General features: G+C 42.5%; 1 protein-coding gene across 9 annotated transcripts in view; it reads right to left on the bottom strand.

Moving 5' to 3' along the window:
- The window catches only part of VAMP7 (vesicle associated membrane protein 7), an 81,930-nt gene that overhangs the window by 17,230 nt on the left and 45,735 nt on the right, over positions 1-18,965 (bottom strand). For 7 of the 9 annotated variants that reach the window (XM_081563693.1, XM_081563696.1, XM_081563697.1 and 4 more), the window contains one exon: positions 4,554-4,621. The exons of the other annotated variants lie outside the window; for them this stretch is intronic. In XM_081563693.1, coding sequence (XP_081419819.1) covers positions 4,554-4,621 — 68 coding nt within the window. The remainder of the gene's footprint in view (positions 1-4,553; positions 4,622-18,965) is intronic. 9 annotated transcript variants of the gene reach the window in all.

The following is an 18,965-nucleotide window of genomic DNA, read 5'->3' as shown; positions in this document are numbered from 1 at the left end:
CTCCTGGAGAAGGAAATGGCAATCCACTCCTTTATTCTTGTCTGGGAAATTCCATGGACAGAGGAGCATGGTGGGGTGATAGTCCATGGGGTAGCAAGGAATCAGACATGACTGGGTGACTAAACAATAACAACCAGGGATTAAGAATAACTAAGAGATGGGCTGAGTGAGTGAGTGATAGTCGCTCAGTTCAGTTCAGTCGCTCAGTCGTGTCGTGGGGACTCTCTGCGACCCCATGAATTGCAGCACGCCAGGCCTCTCTGTCCATCACCAACTCCCGGAGTCTACCCAAACCCATGTTCATCGAGTCAGTGATGCCATCCAACCATCTCATCCCCTGTCATCCCCTTCTCCTCCTGCCCCCAATCCTACCCAGCATTAGGGTCTTTTCCAATGAGTCAACCCTTCGCATGAGGTGGCCAAAGTATTGGAGCTTCAGCTTCAACATCAGACCTTCCAATGAACACCCAGGATTGATCTCTTTTAGGATGGATTGATTGGATCTCCTTGCAGTCCAAGAAACTCTCAAGAGTCTTCTCCAACACCACAGTTCAAAAGCATCAATTCTGCGGTGCTCAGCTTTCTTCACCGTCCAACTCTCACATCCATACATGACCACTGGAAAAACCATAGTCTTGACTAGACGGACTTTTGTTGGCAAAGTAATGTCTCTGCTTTTAAACATGCTATCTAGGTTGGCCATAACCTTCCTTCCAAGTAGTAAGCGTCTTTTAATTTCATGGCTGCAGTCACCATCAGCAGTGATTCTGGAGCCCAAAAAAGTAAAGTCTGACACTGTTTCCACTGTTTCCCCATCTATTTCCCATGGAGTGATGGGACCAGATGCCATGATCTTAGTTTTCTGAACGTTGAGCTTTAAGCCAACTTTTTCACTCTCCTCTTTCACTTTCATCAAGAGGCTCTTTAGTTCTTCTTCACTTTCTGCCATAAGGGTGGTGTCATCCGCATATCTGAGGTTATTGATATTTCTCCCGGCAATCTTGATTCCAGCTTGTGTTTCTTCCAGCCCAGCGTTTCTCATGATGTACTCTGCATATAAGTTAAATAAGCAGGGTGACAATATACAGCCTTGACGGACTCCTTTTCCTATTTGGAACCAGTCTGTTGTTCCATGTCCAGTTCTAACTGTTGCTTCCTGACCTGCATACAGGTTTCTCAAGAGACAGGTCAGATGGTCTGGTATTCCCATCTCTTTCAGAATTTTCCACAGTTTATTGTGATCCACACAGTCAAAGGCTTTGGCATAGTCAATAAAGCAGAAATAGATGTTTTTCTGGAACTCTCTTGCTTTTTTGATGATCCAGCGGATAATGGCAATTTGATCTCTGGTTCCTCTGCCTTTTCTAAAACCAGCTTGAACATCTGGAAGTTCACGGTTCACGTATTGCTGAAGCCTGCAACCGGCTGCGACGGCTCGGCGCAGAAGCGAGGCGGCTGCGACGGCTCGGCGCAGAAGCGAGGCGGCTGCGACGGCTCGGCGCAGAAGCGAGGCGGCTGCGACGGCTCGGCGCAGAAGCGAGGCGGCTGCGACGGCTCGGCGCAGAAGCGAGGCGGCTGCGACGGCTCGGCGCAGAAGCGTGGCCGAGAGGAGCTAGGCCGGGCCGGGGGCGGCAACCGAGAGGGGCTAGGCCGGGCCGGGGGCTGGGGCGGCGGCCGAGAGGGGCTAGGCCGGGCCGGGGGCCCGGGGCCGGGGGCCGGGGGCGGCGGCTGACAGAGGCTAGGCCGGGCCGGGGGCCGGGGGCCGGGGGCCGGGGGCGGCGGCCGACAGGGGCTAGGCCGGGCCGGGGACCGGGGGCGGCGGCCGACAGGGGCTAGGCCGGGTCGGGGGCCGGGGGCTGGGGGCGGCAGCCGAGAGGGGATATGCCGGGCCGGGGGCGGCGGCCGAGAGGGGCTAGGCCGGGCCGGGGGCCGGGGGCGGCGGCCGACAGAGGCTAGGCCGGGCCGGGGGCCGGGGGCGGCAACCGAGAGGGGCTAGGCCGGGACGGGGGCCGGGGGCGGCGGCCGACAGGGGCTAGGCCGGGCCGGGGGCCGGGGTCCGGGGGCGGCGGCCGAGAGGGGCTAGGCCGGGCCGGGGGCCGGGGGCGGCGGCCGACAGGGGCTAGGCCGGGCCGGGGCCCAGGGGCTGGGGGCGGCAGCCGAGAGGGGATAGGCCGGGCCGGGGGCAGCGGCCGAGAGGGGCTAGGCCGGGCCGGGGCCCGGGGGCCGGGGGCGGCAACCGAGAGGGGCTAGGCCGGGCCGGGGGCCGGGGCGGCGGCCGAGAGGGGCTAGGCCGGGCCGGGGGCCTGGGGCCGGGGGCCGGGGACGGCGGCCGACAGGGGCTAGGCCGGGCCGGGGCCCGGGGGCTGGGGGCGGCAGCCGAGCGGGGCTAGGCCGGGCCGGGGCCCGGGGGTTGGGGGCGGCAGCCGAGAGGGGATAGGCCGGGCCGGGGGCCGGGGCCGGCGGCCGAGAGGGGCTAGGCCGGGCCGGGGGCCGGGGGCGGCGGCCAACAGGGGCTAGGCCGGGCCGGGGGCCGGGAGGTGGGGGCGGCGACCGAGAGGGCCTAGGCCGGGCTGGGGGCCGGGGGCAGCGGCTGACAGGGCCTAGGCCGGGCCGGGGGCTGGGGGCCGAGGGCCAGGGGCGGCAGTCGAGAGGGGCTAGGCCAGGCCGGGGGCTGGGGCCGGCGGCAGCGGTGGCGGCGGCAAAAGGAATTACCCAAGGCCCAAGGTAAGAGAAATCCAAGTAAGACGGTAAGTGTTGCGAGAGGGCATCAGAGGGCAGACACACTAAAACTAAAACAACAGAAAACTAGCTAATCTGATCACACGGACCACAGCCTTGTCTATCTCAATGAAACTAAGCCATGCCGTGTGGGGCCACCCAAGACGGATGGGTCATGGTGGAGAGGTCTGACAGATTGTGGTCCACTGGAGAAGGGCATGGCAAACCACTTCAGTATTCTTGCCTTGGGAACCCCATGAACAGTATGAAAAGGCAAAAGGATAGGACACTGAAAGATGAACTCCCCAGGTCAGTAGGCGCCCAATATGCTAATGGAGATCAGTGGAGAAATAACTCCAGAAAGAATGATGGGATGGAGCCAAAGCAAAAACGATACCCAACTGTGGATGTGATTGGTGATAGACGCAAAGTCCGATGCTGTAAAGAGCAATATTGCATAGGAACCTGGAATGTTAGGTCCATGAATCAAGGCAAACTGGAAGTGGTCAAACAGGAGATGGCAAGAGTGAACGTTGACATTCTAGGAATCAGCGAACTAAGATGGACTGGAATGGGTGAATTTAACTCAGATGACCATTATATCTATTACTGTGGGCAAGAATCCCTTAGAAGAAATGGAGTAGCCATCATGGTCAACAGAAGAGTCCGAAATGCAGTACTTGGATGCAATCTCAAAAACGACAGAATGATAGTCGCTCAGTCGTGTCCAATGGACTGGAAGTACCAAAAAATCTGCCAGCAGATTTACAATCAGATACATATCTTCCCTCTTTGTCCCCAAGCAATGGTTTACAAAGTGAGACATTATAGAACCCTGGTGTTTTGACTTCCTGTATGGTGCCACCCTTCCTTCAATTTCCATGTACTTTGGCTAAAGACCACATGATCCTCCTAAGACCCACTGTTAACAGATGTCCCTGTAAAAGTAACAATAACAATAAACCTTTAAATAACTCTTACTATATATCAAACACTGTGTTAGGGACTTTGCATGCATTGTGTGCTTTAACCCTCAAAATACTATGAAAAAGATACATCTGCATTTTATATACGAATATTGGAGGCACAGAGAGGTTAAGTAACTTGCCTAAGGTCACACAACTAGTGAGTGGCAGAGATGGGATTCGGTCTCAGGCAACAGACTCTAGAGCTCGTGCTGTAAACCACTACAATCTAGCCGTCAGTAAGAATGAACAAGATCACTCATTTATACCTGTTTCAAGGTACAAACTTCTACTCTTTATGTAAATTTGTAGATCCAAACTGTGACTGATCTCTGCCCTCCTTCTATATCTATCATCTTTCTTCAAAACTTTCATCTGCTAACCAAATGGAAAATGCAGAGACACATTAATTGCAGCAAGAGTAGGTTACAGGGACATGTCATCTCTGCCTCTTGCTTAATACAAAGAAAAGTCAAGCTCTCATGGTAAGCAAGAAAGTGATTTTATTATTTGGTTTTCAGCATTCATCATGGGTCACAAGTGGCCTGTACTTTTGTTCTGTGTGTTACAAAATGTACACTTCTATGCAGCTGAAGTGCTAAGTTATGTAGGCACCAATCCAAAGCTTTAAACAAAATGTTCTTTTACACTGAGTATATTTTCCAAACAAAAGCTTCCTTAGTGGCTATTAATGAGTTGTGGCTTTTTTTATGCCTCATTGTTATCCTCATCATCACAAAGTAGTCACATAATGGGGGTTAGAAAGGAAAAAAAACTCCACTAAAGTATCGATTTTAAGACATTTCCCTATTATTTTAGCCATTAACCACAGTTTCTCTACTTTACAATACTATCATATCCCATACTTACCGAATCCACAAGATTTTCTGTTTTATCTATTAACAATTCCAATCTTTCGCCTCGCTGAGCTACCAGATCTGAAAATGTTGGGAAAAGAAAAAATATCATGTTTATATTACAAAATTGCTAATTCTGGCTTTAACACAAATTTGATTTTAATTATAGTTGGTATTTTTGACAACTCGTATTTACTACAAAAGCACTTAAATCTTTAAGAAATAAAAGACTGTACTCAACTCTGGCAGACATAAGGGTTTTCCAGGTGGCTCAGTGGTCAAGAGTCCGTCTGCCAAGCAGGAGATGCTGGTTTGATTCTTGGTTAGGGAAGATACCCTGGAGGGGAAAATGGCAACCCACTCCAGTTTCTTGCCTGGGAATCCCATGGGCAAAGGAGCCTGGTGGGCTACAGTCCACAGAGTTGCAAAGAGTCAGACAAGACTGAGCAAAGGGGTGTGCACGTCAGACATAAACAGATAAATGAATGGGCATGATTGTGTTTCAGTGAAACTGTATGTAGAAAAACAGGCCAGATTTGATGCAAGGGCTGTAGTTTGCAAACACCTAAATGAAGGGTACGATCTGAGAGTAAAAACAAATGAGAGGTGGACATTTCCAGAATCACAGTGTGAGGTTCTCCACAGAGTGTCTCTGCAATAAAACCACACAACTGGTAAAAATTAAAAAAACAAACAAAAACAATTCAAAGTCCGTGAAAACTGTAACTGTCCTAAGGGCATACAGAAAATGGAGAAACATTTATACAAGAAAATCAATGAACTCTCAGTGAAAACACTTGAGAGTCTCAGGCATTTGAGCCACGATCTACTTCATCCTTCAGTTCAGTGAAATGGAAGCTCTACTTTTGGCAAAGAAAGTCTGGGTGCTCTCTTTTCCCTCAGGTCCCATTCAAAAGCTATGCCTTCTCCCCATGAGGGGCAACTCATCAGCATTTCTCCTCCTACATCACCCCAGCCCCAGGTCGGTGAAGCAGAAGCTCTATTCAAGCATGGCATGGATGGTAGGTGTGAGGGCTCCTCCCTCTACCTACCCCTACACAAAGGGCAGAAGCTCTACCACAGGCAGCAGGACAAGAACCCTGGGCTGTGAGTGCCCCTGCCCTGACATAACTCATAGAGCAGAGGTTCCACACTAGGAGGGGCAAACCTAGAAGACCGGGGTTACCCAGCACTCCAATGGCAGAGCAAGAGTGTCACTCTAAGAGAAACAGTTCGCTGCCCATATCCACAGCACGAGAGCAGTGGTTCATAGATAGTTCCCAGGGGGAAAGACAGGCCTTAGGAAGAGATCTTCCCTGAGAGTTTGGACTTTATTTGGAACAGAGTGTGGGCAAGTTCAAGCCTAAGGGTGTTGTTAAAAACAATGCTGTACACCCGTGGCTGATTCATGTCAATGTATGGCAAAAACCACTACAATATTGTAAAGTAATTAGCCTCCAATTAAAATAAATAAATTAATTTTAAAAATAAATACAAATTTTAAAAAACCAATGGAGACTTTGAATGTAAGCAATGACAAGGAAGCTGGTAGCTTCGTGAGAATAACAAGTTAAACTATGGGACAACTGGAAGTTTAACAGAGTATTTGGGGAAGAATCAGCTAAGAAGAACCCTCCTGAAGTCAGAACAAACACCTAAGGCTAGCCACAAAGACAAGGGAACACAAATCTAATTAGATTACTGGAGGAATTTATGTCTGGGGAACTGTGAGAAAAATAAAAATAGAGCAACTAGCCTGCAATTAGTGGAGGCTAACAGCTGGGTGAGATACTACAAAGGCAGGCTTAATAGGGAGATCAGGAAAAGAGACCAAGAGACCTCTGTCATTCCAGGGTGACTGTGGGCATGCCCAAGGGTATACCCTCTGAGAAGTGACATTAGAGGCTGCACACTGTGGAAGAAACAGACTTCAAAGAAAAAGTCCAGCCAAGTCACCACACAAGTAAACAACAAACCCTGGGAGCTGGGAAACAGTGCCCAGAGGTGCTACATTATCTAAACTGTCCAATTTTCAAAAAAAATATGAGAGATTAAAAGAAACAGGAAAGTGTGATCCAGACACAGGAAAAAGAACAGAAATTAGACATTTGGGTAAGGGGGAGCTCAGCTGTTTCACTCAATAAGAGAATGAAAGTAGAAATCAGTAACAGAAGAAAAACTTATGAAGTAAAAGCAGTGCGCAGAAGGAAATCTATAGCAGCAAACACCTACATTAAAGAGAAGAAAATGTTATAGACTGAACTGCATCCTTACAAATTCATTTAATGAAGCCCTAACCCCTAATTCAGAGATGGGGCTTTTGGGAAATCATTAGGTTTAGATAAGGTCATGCAGGATTATGATGGGATTCATGTCCTTCCAAGAAGAGACACCAGAGAGCTTGTTCCCTGTTTTATATCCAGTCATCTGAGGACACAGTGATAAGGCACAGTCTGCAAGCTGGGACGGAGAAGGCAATGGCACCCCACTCCAGTACTCTTGCCTGGAAAATCCCATGGATGGAGGAGCCTGGTAGGCTGCCGTCTATGGGGTCACACAGAGTCGGACACGACTGAGCAACTTCACTTTCACTTTTCTCTTTCATGCACTGGAGAAGGAAATGGCAACCCACTCCAGTATTCTTGCCTGGAGAATCCTAGGGACGGCGGAGCCTGGTGGGCTGCCGTCTATGGGGTCACACAGAGTCGGACACGACTGAAGCGACTTAGCAGCAGCAGCAGCAGCAGCAAGCTGGGAAGACAGTTTCCACCAGAATCCAACCATGCGGGCACCGTGATCTTGGATTTCCAGTCTCCAGAACTGTGAGACAATCACTTTCTGTTGTTCAAGCTACCCCGTCTGTGGTACTTTTTATAGTACTCTAAGTTGACTAAGACAAAAGATCTCAAATTAATAACCTATCTTTTTACCTTAAGGAACTGGAAAAAGAGCAAATTAAATCCAAAGCAAAAAGGGGAAGCAGATAATAAACATTAGAGCAGAAAAAATATCAGCAAAACAACAGAGAAAATCAATGAAACCAAAAGTAGGTTTGAAAACATCAACAAAACTGACAAATATTTGCATAAACAGACCAAAAAAAAAAAAAGAAAATACTCAAATGACTAAAATAATCATTATCAACTTCACAGAAATGAAAGGGATCCTAACAGAATACTATGAACAAGAGTATGTCAACACATTAGAAAAATGAAATGGATAAATTCCTAGGAAGACACAAACCACCCAAACAGACTCAAGAAGAAATAGAATATCTGAACAGAATTACAACAAAGAAAGAGATTCAATCAGTAATTCTTAAACTTTGCACAAACAAAAGTATGGCTTTAAGGGTGAATTCTACCAAACATTTCAAGAAGAATTAATACCAATTTTCACAAATTCGTATAAAAATAGAATAAGAGGGAATGCTCACAACTTATCTGATGAAGTCAGTAACAGTCTAGTATCAAAACCAGATACAGATATTACAAGAAAATAATACATCAATATATCTTATGAATATACATAAAAAAGCCCTCAGTAAAGTACTGGTAAAATGAATCCAGCAATATATAAAAATGATTATAAACCATGATGAAGTGGCATTTGTTTCAGAAATGCAAGGTTACTTTCATATTCAAAAATCAATGATTGCAATGTATTAATAAAATAAAGGACAATACAATATGAACATCTCAATAGATGCAAAAAGCACTTGATAAAATCCAACACCTTTACATGATAACTCAACAAACAAAAAATAGAAGGGAATTTCCAGAATCCGATGAATGGCATCTATGAAAGAACCACAGCTAACATCATACATAACTGTGAAAGTCTTCCTAAGATCAGAAATAAGACAAGCATATCCACTGTTGCTGCTTTTATTCAACACTGTACCGGAGGTTCTAGTTAGGGCAATTAGACAGGAGAAAGAAATGAAAATTATCCAGATTGGAAAGGAAGAATTAAAACTATTTTCCACTGGCATGATCCTGTATATATAAAATCATAAGGAACGATTAAAGTAAATGAGTTCAACAAGGTTGTACAAGATCAAAATACAAAAAAACTGACTGTATTGCTATACATAAGCAATGAAAAATCCAGGAATGAAAGAAAAATTCCATTTACAATAGCATAAAAAAATGGGAACAAGGCAAGAAAGATGATGGAAGAGAGATATTATTAAAAAGAAATGATCCTGCTCATCAAAAATGGTAAGAAAGACTTTATTCAAGGCTATTGCAACAGGGACTTCCCTGGCAGTTCAGTGATTAAGAGTCTATGCTTCCAACGACGGTGCATGGGTTTGATCCCTGGTACGGGGACTAAGATCCCACACACCATGTGCTGCACAAATAAAGATAAAAAAGACTATTGCAATAGAGGAGAGAGATTGAGCTCAACTCTGAATATAACAAGGAAAAGTGGGGTGATGTCAGCAACACAGTGGCATAAGACATTCCTTCTTTTCTCCCTCCTTTTAAGCAAATAGTTAGACATCTATCCATGAACAAGAGTCTCTCTGTTAGAATTCTGGGATCCAGCATCATATGCCAAGGGCCCTGGGAGGATTCTCATCCACCTGTACATTGGTAACAGGCAGACAGACCATCACGTGGGCTGTAGAATCAGCAGGACTGGTGATCTGCCCCAACCTCTCTTGGCCATGGTGGGGTTAGGGAAAACCTGAATAGTGCTGACTTGGGCATGCATCCAAGGACAAAAGAAAATTTGTAGACGTTCAGCCTTATTGAGGGAGATTCCAGCACGCCACTTGAGCAAAACAAAACAAATTTGAGGCTGGACTTCCATGACTGTGGGGAGAGGCAATGGAAGAGATCAGGAAAGAAGCAGGTAAGAATATCAAACATTATTAAAGGATATGGTTCCTGATAATTGTGTTCAGGACTTCAGCAGAAAGTCCATTCACAAGTTTATGGGAAACCCTCACCCCATGATCCCTTCACCAGTCCCACAATCACCTGCAATGCCCAGAGTGCAAGACTCACACCTCCCCCCGACTCTCTGGCTATCTCCTTATATATACTCCTGCGTTCAGTGGCAAGAGAAAGCTCCAATAAAAAGAGTGCTCTCAAAGTATCTGACCAGAGTCTATGTGCAAGGGAGAAGCCATAAACTTGAGTTGTAGTGCTATCTTTGGCAAAACACAAGAGATGTTTCTAGCAGACACCCTGGTGAGCTCTAAGACCAGAGAAGACACAAAAGCTTAAAAATTATGTTACAAGAGGGAGCAAGAAGCATGGAGCACGGTATGTCAACACAAAGTCAGAGAAAATCCAATATAACAGGATTTATGAATAGAATTTCCCACCTGAAGGAACTAATAAAGATGCGAGGAGATGTCTGATACTTCTTATAAGAAAGCAGTGACATAAAACTCCAAGGATCATGAAGAATTAAGAAAAAACATGACATCACCAAAAGATAATCATTCACCAATAACCAAAATCAAAGACATGAAATTTTGTAATCAAGCTGATAAAGAATTCAAAATAGCAGTTTTGAAGAAACCAAAGAACAGGAAGAAAACACAGAAAGACAATTCAACAAAATCAGGAAAACAGTACATGAACAAAATTTGAAATTTAATGAAGAGATAGAAATCATGCAAAAGAACCAAACAGAAATTCTGGAGCTGAAGAATTCAATGAATGAAATGAAAAATGCAATAGAGAGCATCTATCTCAGAATAGACTGCATGGAAGACAGAAAAAATGAGCTAGAGGATAGGAAATCTGAAGTTAAAGGATAACAAAGAAAAAATAATGGAAAAGAGTGAAGAAAGCCTATGTGATCTATAGGATTCCATCAAACATACAAATATTAAAATAACTGGGGTTCCAGAGAGAAAAGAGAGGGATAAAAGGCAGAAGGGTAGCTTAGAACTTCCCAAACTTGAGGAGAGACTTGGATATTCAAATTCATGATGCTAATCACCCTATTATCTTAATGCAAAAAGACTTTATTAAGATAAATCATAATGATATTGTCAAAAAACAAAGATAAAGAGAAATCCTAAAAGCAGCCAGAGAAAAAGATTGTGACCTACAAAAGAATCCCCATTAGGTTATCAGCAGTTTTCTCAGCAGAAACCCTACATGCCAGGAGAGAGTAGAATGACACATTCAAAATGTTGAATGAAAAACATTTCCAGCCAAGAATAGTACAGAAAAGTTATCCTACAGATATGAAGGAGGAATACAGATATTCCCAGACAAACAAAATCTGGGAGATTTCATCACTACCAGACTTGCAATGCAGAAATGCTGAAAGGAAAAGATGCTAATGAGTGACACGAAAACATAAAAGTATGTAATACTGGTAAAGGTAAATACGCTGATTTAGAAGACTCTGTAATATGATGGTAAGTTAAAATCTATAGTATAAAAGTTAAAGCAAAAGAGTATTAAAAGTAACTACAGCTACTATAATTTGTTAATGAATACACAATATAAAAAGAGGCAAAGTGTGATAGCAAAGATATAAGAGGGACAGAAAATGGGTGGAGGTTTTGTATGCAAAGTTAAGTTGCTATCAGTTTTAAACGGGCTGTTTTATCTATAAGATTCTTTATGTAAGCCCAATGGAAGCCATAAAACAAAAATCTGTATCAGACTCACAGAAGATAAAGAAAGGGAATATAGAGGACACTACCACAGAAAACCACCAATTTTTAAAAAGTAAGCAGAAATAGAGGAAAAAAAAAAACACTGAAACTATAAAACAGCCAGAAAGCAATGAATTAGATGCAAGCAGCAAGTCTTTTCATATCAATAATTAATCAAACTATAAACAGATTGAATTCACCAATCAAAAGGCACAGAGTGGTTGGACAGATTAGGAAAAAAATAAGAAGACCCAACTATATACTGCCTCCAGGAGACTCACTTCAGACTGAAGTACACACACAGACTCAAAGTGAAGGAATAGGAAAACATATTCCATGCAAGTGGAAATGAATGTGGGGATAACTATACTTACTATCACACAAAATAAGAATTCTCTAGGCCAGAATACTGGAGTGGACAGCCTTTCCCTTCTCCAGGGGACCTTCCCAACCCAGGGATCGAACCCAGGTCTTCCACATTGCAGGCAGAGTCTTTACCAGCTGAGCCATAAGGGAAGCCCCCAAAAATGGTATCAAGAGACAAACAAGGTCATTATAAAATAATAAGGCGGTCAATTCATTAAGAAGATGTAAGAATCATAACGATATGCTCATACAACATCAGAGAACCTAAATATCTTCAGCTAATACTGAAAGATCTGAATGAAGAAATAGACAATACAATAATATTCAGTTCAGTTCAGTTCAGTCGCTCAGCCGTGTCCAACTCTTTGCGACCCCATGAATCGCAGCATGCCAGGCCTCGCTGTCCATCACCAACTCCCAGAGTTTACCCAAACCCATGTCCATCAAGTCGATGATGGCATCCAACCATCTCATCCTCTGTCGTGCCGTTCTCCTCCTGCCCCCAATCCTTCCCAGCATTAGGGTCTTTTCCAATGAGTCAACTCTTCGCATGAGGTGGCCAAAGCACTGGAGTTTCAGCCTCAACATCAGTCCTTCCAATGAACACCCAGGACTGATCTCCTTTAGGATGGATTGATTGGATCTCCTTGCAGTCCAAGGGACTCTCAAGAGTCTTCTCCAACACCACAGTTCAAAAGCATCGATTCTTCGGCGCTCAGCTTTCTTCACCGAACAACTCTCACATCCATACATGACCACTGGAAAAGCCATGGCCTTGACTAGACGGACTTTGTTGGCAAAGTAATGTCTCTGCTTTTAAATATGCTATCTAGGTTGTTCATAACCTTCCTTCCAAGGAGTAAGCGTCTTTTAATTTCATGGCTGCAATCACCATCAGCAGTGATTTTGGAGCCCCAAAAAATAGTCTGACACTGTTTCCACTGTTTCCCCATCTATTTCCCATGAAGTGATGTGACCAGATGCCATGATCTTAGTTTTCTGAACGTTGAGCTTTAAGCCAACTTTTTCACTCTCCTCTTTCACTTTCATCAAGAGGCTCTTTAGTTCTTCTTCACTTTCTGTCATAAGGGTGGTGTCATCTGCATATCTGAGGTTATTGGTATTTCTCCCAGCAATCTTGATTCCAGCTCGTGTTTCTTCCAGCCCAGCGTTTCTCATGATGTACCCTGCATATAAGTTAAATAAGCAGGGTGACAGTATACAGCCTTGACGGACTCCTTTTCCTATTTGGAACCAGTCTGTTGTTCCATGTCCAGTTCTAACTGCTGCTTCCTGACCTGCATACAGGTTTCTCAAGAGACAGGTCAGATGGTCTGGTATTCCCATCTCTTTCAGAATTTTCCACAGTTTATTGTGATCCACACAGTCAAAGGCTTTGGCATAGTCAATAAAGCAGAAATAGATGTTTTTCTGGAACTCTATGGCTTTTTCGATGATCCAGAAGATATTGGCAATTTGATCTCTGGTTCCTCTGCCTTTTCTAAAACCAGCTTGAACATCTGTAGGTTTATGGTTCATGTATTGCTGAAGCCTAGCTTGGAGAATTTTGAGCATTACTTTACTAGCGCGTGAGATGAGTGCAATTGTGTGGTAGTTTGAGCATTCTTTGGCATTGCCTTTCTCTGGGATTGGAACAAAAACTGACCTTTTCCAGTCCTGTGGCCACTGCTGAGTCTTCCAGATTTGCTGGCATATTGAGTGTAGCACTTTCACAACATCATCTCTCAGGATTTGAAATAGCTCAGCTGGAATTCCATCACCTCCACTAGCTTTGTTCATAGTGATGCTTTCTAAGGCCCACTTGACTTCACATTCCAGGATGTCTGGCTCTAGGTGAGTGATCATACCATCGTGATTATCTGGGTTGTGAAGATCTTTTTTGTACAGTTCTTCTGTGTATTCTTGCCACCTCTTCTTAATATCTTCTGCTTCTGTTAGGTCCACACCATTTCTGTCCTTTATCGAGCCCATCTTTGCATGAAATGTTCCCTTGGTATCTCTAATTTTCTTGAAGAGATCTCTAGTCTTTCCCAATCTGTTGTTTTCCTCTATTTCTTTGCATTGATCACTGAGGAAGGCTTTCTTATCTCTCCTTGCTATTCTCTGGAACTCTGCATTCAGATGGGTATATCTTTTCCTTTCTAATATTAGGGGACTTCAATACCCCACCTTCAGCAATGAATAGGCCATCCAGACAGAAAATCAAAAAAGAAACACTGGATTTGAAACATACATTAGACCAAGTGAACCTAACAGACATGTATGAAACATTCCATCCAACAGCAGCAGAATACACATTCTTCTCAGGTGCACACAGAACATTCTCCAGGATAGACTACATGATATGATACAAAACATGTCTTAACTAATTTAAGAAGATTGAATCACACTATCTTTTCTGTTCACAATTGCATGAAACTAGAACTCAACACTAAAAGAAAAGCTAGAAAATTTTCAAATATGTGGAACCTAAATAACACTCTCCAACAACAAATGGGTCAAAGAATAAATCAAAATGGAAATTAAAAAAAAAAAACTTCAAACAAGTAAAAATGGAAAGACAACACACTAAAATCTATACGATGCTGCAAAAACAGTCTAAAAGGGAAATTTATAGTGATAAATGAATATATTAAGAAATTAGAAAGCTTTCAAATAAGCAACTAAACTTTACAATTCAAGGAATTAGAAAAAGAACAAAGTAAGCCCAAAATGCCAGCAAATCTGGAAAACTCAGCAGTGGCCACAGGACTGGAAAAGGTCAGTTTTCATTCCATTCCCGGAGAAAGGCAATGCCAAAGAATGCTCAAACTACTGCACAATTGCGCTCATCTCACACACTAATAAAGTAATGCTCAAAATTCTCCAAGCCAGGCTTCAGCAATACGTGAACCGTGAACTTCCAGATGTTCAAGCTGGTTTTAGAAAAGGCAGAGGAACCAGAGATCAAATTGCCAACATCCGCTGGATCATCGAAAAAGCAAGAGAGTTCCAGAAAAACATCTATTTCTGCCTTATTGACTATGCCAAAGCCTTTGACTGTGTGGATCACAATAAACTGTGGAAAATTCTGTAAGAGATGGAATACCAGACCATCTGACCTGTCTCTTGAGAAACCTGTATGCAGGTCAGGAAGCAACAGTTAGAACAGGACATGGAACAACAGACTGGTTCCAAATAGGAAAAGGAGTACGTCAAGGCTGTATACTGTCACCCTGCTTATTTAACTTATATGCAGAGTACATCATGAGAAACGCTGGGCTGGAAGAAACACGAGCTGGAATCAAGATTGCTGGGAGAAATATCAATAACCTCAGATATGCAGATGACACCACCCTTATGGCAGAAAGTGAAGAAGAACTAAAGAGCCTCTTGATGAAAGTGAAAGAGGAGAGTGAAAAAGTTGGCTTAAAGCTCAACGTTCAGAAAACTAAGATCATGGCATCTGGTCACATCACTTCATGGGAAATAGATGGGGAAACAGTGGAAACAGTGTCAGACTTTATTTTTGGGGGCTCCAAAATCACTGCTGATGGTGATTGCCGCCATGAAACTAAAAGATGCTTACTCCTTGGAAGGAAGGTTATGACCAACCTAGATAGCATATTTAAAAGCAGAGACATTACTTTGCCAACAAAGGTCAGTCTAGCCAAGGCTATGGTTTTTCCAGTGGTCATGTATGGATGTGAGAGTTGGGCTGTGAAGAAAGCTGAGCACCGAAGAATTGACGCTTTTGAACTGTGGTGTTGGAGAAGACTCTTGAGAGTCCCTTGGACTGCAAGGAGATCCAACCAGTCCATCCTAAAGGAGATCAGTCCTGGGTGTTCATTGGAAGGACTGATTTTGAAGCTGAAACTCCAACACTTTGGCCACCTAATGCGAAGAGCTGACTCATTGGAAAAGACCCTAATGCTGGGAAGGATTGGGGACAGGAGGAGAACAGGATGACAGAGGATGAGATGGTTGGATGGCATCATCGACTCGATGGACATGGGTTTGGGTAAACTCCGGGAGTTGGTGATGAACACGGAGACCTGGTGTGCTGCGATTCGTGGGGTCACAAAGAGTCGGACACGACCGAGAGACTGAGCTGAACTGAACTGAAATGAAGCCCAAAATTAGCAGAAGAAAGGAAATAACGAAACTTATGGAGGAAATTAACTGAAATAGAGGCCAAAAAATGCAACAGAAAATACCAAGAAAACTATGAGCTGGTTTTCTGAAAAGATAAACAAAATTGACAAAGCTTTGGCTAGACTAAGAAGACCCAAATAAATAAAACCAGAAATAAAAGAGAAGACATCTCAACTGATAGTTCAGAAATACAATGAATCATTAGAGATTACTATGAACAGTTATATCCAACAAACTGGATAACCTAGAAGAAATGAATACATTCCTAGAAACATACACCCTACCAAGACTGAATCAGAAATAAATAAACTATGAACATTGTAATATTGAATAAGGGGACTGAAAGTGAAAGTGAAAGTTGCTCAGTCGTGTCCGACTCTTTGCGACCCCATGGACTATACAGTCCATGGAATTCTCCAGGCCAGAATACTGGAGTGGGTAGCCTTTCCCTTCTCCAGGGGATCTTCCCAACCCAGGGATCGAACCCAGGTCTCCCGCATCGCAGGCGGATTCTTTACCAGCTGAGCCACAAGGGAATCCCAAGAATACTGGAGTGGGTAGCCTATCCCTTCTCCAGGGGATCTTCCTGACCCAGGAATCAAACCTGGATCTCCTAAGGAGACTTAATCAGTAATCAAAATCCCAGTACCAAACAGCTGAACTGGTGAAATCTACCAAATATTTAAAGAAAACTGAATGACAATTCATCTCAAACTCTTCGAAAAAACTTAGGAAGGAACACTTACAAACTCATTTCACAAGGCCAGCACTACCCTGATACCAAAGACAGATAGGGACACTATGAGAAAAGGAAATGAAACCAATACTCCTGATGAATATAGGTACAAAAATTCTAAAAAAAAATTACCAAATTGAATTTGACAACACATCAAAACAATCACCATGACTAGATAGGATTTATCCCTAGGAAGGAAGGATAGTTCAACTACACAAGTAGTTCAACATACAAAAGTTAATAGAATGAAAACTATTCATGATCATCTCAAAAGATGCAGAAAATAGAATTGACAAAATACAGCATAATTTCATGACAAAAACTCTCAACAACTTGAATACTGAAAGAACTTACCTCAATATAATAAAGGCTATATATGTCAGACCCAGAGCTTAACATCATACTCAATGGTGAAAGACTAAAAGCCTTTCCTCTAATATCAGACACAAGACAAGGGTGCCCACTTTCATCACTGTTATTCATAAAATACTAGAAATCCTAGCTAGAGCAATCAGACAAGATAAAGAAATAAAAAGCATCTAAAATGAAAAGTAAAATTGCCATTAAGATAATATGATATTATACATCGAACATCTCAAAGATTCAACCAGAAAACCTGTTAAACTAATCCATGAATTCAGTCAAGTTGCAGGATGTAAAATCAACATACAGAAACCAGCTGTTTTATATAACAACAACAAAATATCAAAAAAGTAATAAAACTATCACAATCACAATACCATAAAATAATAAAATATTTAGGAATAATTTTAACCAAGGAAGTAAAGATCTATGTGCTAAAAACTACAAGACTTTGATGAAAGAAATTAAAGAAGATACAAACAAATGGAAATATATCCTATGTCCATGGATCAGAAAAATTAATATTGTTAAAATGTTCATATTAGCCAGTCACCTACAGATTTAATGCAATTTTCATCAAAATTCTAATGGCATTTTGACAGAAATAGAAAAAAAAAATCCTAAAATGTGTATAGAACCAAAAAAGATCCCAAATAGCCAAACAAATCCTAAGAAAGAAGAACAAGGGCAGAGGTATTATACTTCCTGGTTTCAAGCTATACTAACAAAGCTACCATAATTAAAACAGTATTACTGGCAAAAATAGATACATGGACCAAAGGAACAAAATTGAAAGACCAGAAATAAACCCCCATGCATATGGTCAACTAAGATTTGACAAGAGAGTCAAGAATACTCAATGGGGGAAAGGATAACTTCTTCAAAAAATGGTGTTCAGGAAACCACATGGATAACCACATGCAGAAAATGGAAATTGGACCCCAATATATATCACTCAAAAATTAATTTGAAATGGATAAAAGACTTAAACGTAAGACCTGAAGCCAATACACACCTAGAAGAAAATACAGGAAGAAAGTTCTTGACACTGGTCTTTGCAATGATACTTAAGATACCAAAAGCACAAGCAATGAAAGCAAAATCGGTAAGCTGGACTACATCAAACTAAAAAGCTTCTGGACAGGAAAAGAAACAATCAACAAAATGAAAAGGTAACCTATAGAATGGGAGAAAACATTTACAAACCATATACTGGATAAGGGTTTATCATCCAAAATATATAAGGAATTAATACAACTCAATAACAAAAAAAACCCAATCTGATTTAAAAATAGAGGAACTGAATAGAATTTTTCCAAAGAAGATATACAAATGGCCAGCAGGTACATTAAAAATGCTCAACATCACAAATCAACAGGAACATGCAAATAAAACCACAATGAGATATCAACCTTATACCAATTAGAATGGCTAACAACAAGAAGATAAGATACAAGTATTGATAAGCATACGGAGTAAAGGGAAGCCTTATGCACTGCTGGTGGGAATGTAAATTGGTTCAATCACTATGAAAAACGGCATGGAGTTTCCTTAAGATATTAAAACTATAACACATATATCTAGCAACTCCATTTCTGGGTATCTATCTAAAGGAAATGAAAGCAGGATATTGAAAGGATATCTGTACTCTCATGTTTACTGCAGCATTATTCACAACAGTCTAGATATGTAAATAAACTAAGTGCCCATCAATGGATGAATAGATGAAGAAGGCATGGTGCATATATATAATGGAATATTACTGAACCAAGAAAAAGACGGAAGTCCTGTCATTTGCAACAGGGATGAATCTTGAAGGCACCATGCTTAGTGAGATAAGTTAGTCAAAGAAAGACAAATATTGTATGATGTTACTCATATGTGGAATCTGAAAATGTAAACCTTGTTGAACCAGACTAGAATGGTGATTACCAAGACTGGGGGGAAAAGGAATTAGAGAGATGCTCTGAAAGGGTTTAAATTTGAAACTAGAAGATTAATAAGTTCTGGACATCTAGTGTACAGCATACTAATCGTCAATAATATTGTATTATATACTTCAAAATCGCTAAGGCCATATTTTATATAACTCCATTTATATGAAATGTCAAGAACAGGCAAATACATGTACACAGAAAGGAGATTAATTGCTGCTTAGGTCTGGAGGC

Source organism: Giraffa tippelskirchi, chromosome X (assembly GCF_054371585.1).
Source record: "Giraffa tippelskirchi isolate mGirTip1 chromosome X, T2T-mGirTip1v1.2.pri, whole genome shotgun sequence".
NCBI classification, from domain to species: domain Eukaryota; kingdom Metazoa; phylum Chordata; class Mammalia; order Artiodactyla; family Giraffidae; genus Giraffa; species Giraffa tippelskirchi.
The sequence above is the reverse complement of the archived record's forward strand: the minus strand, read 5'-3'. Positions and strand labels throughout refer to the sequence as shown.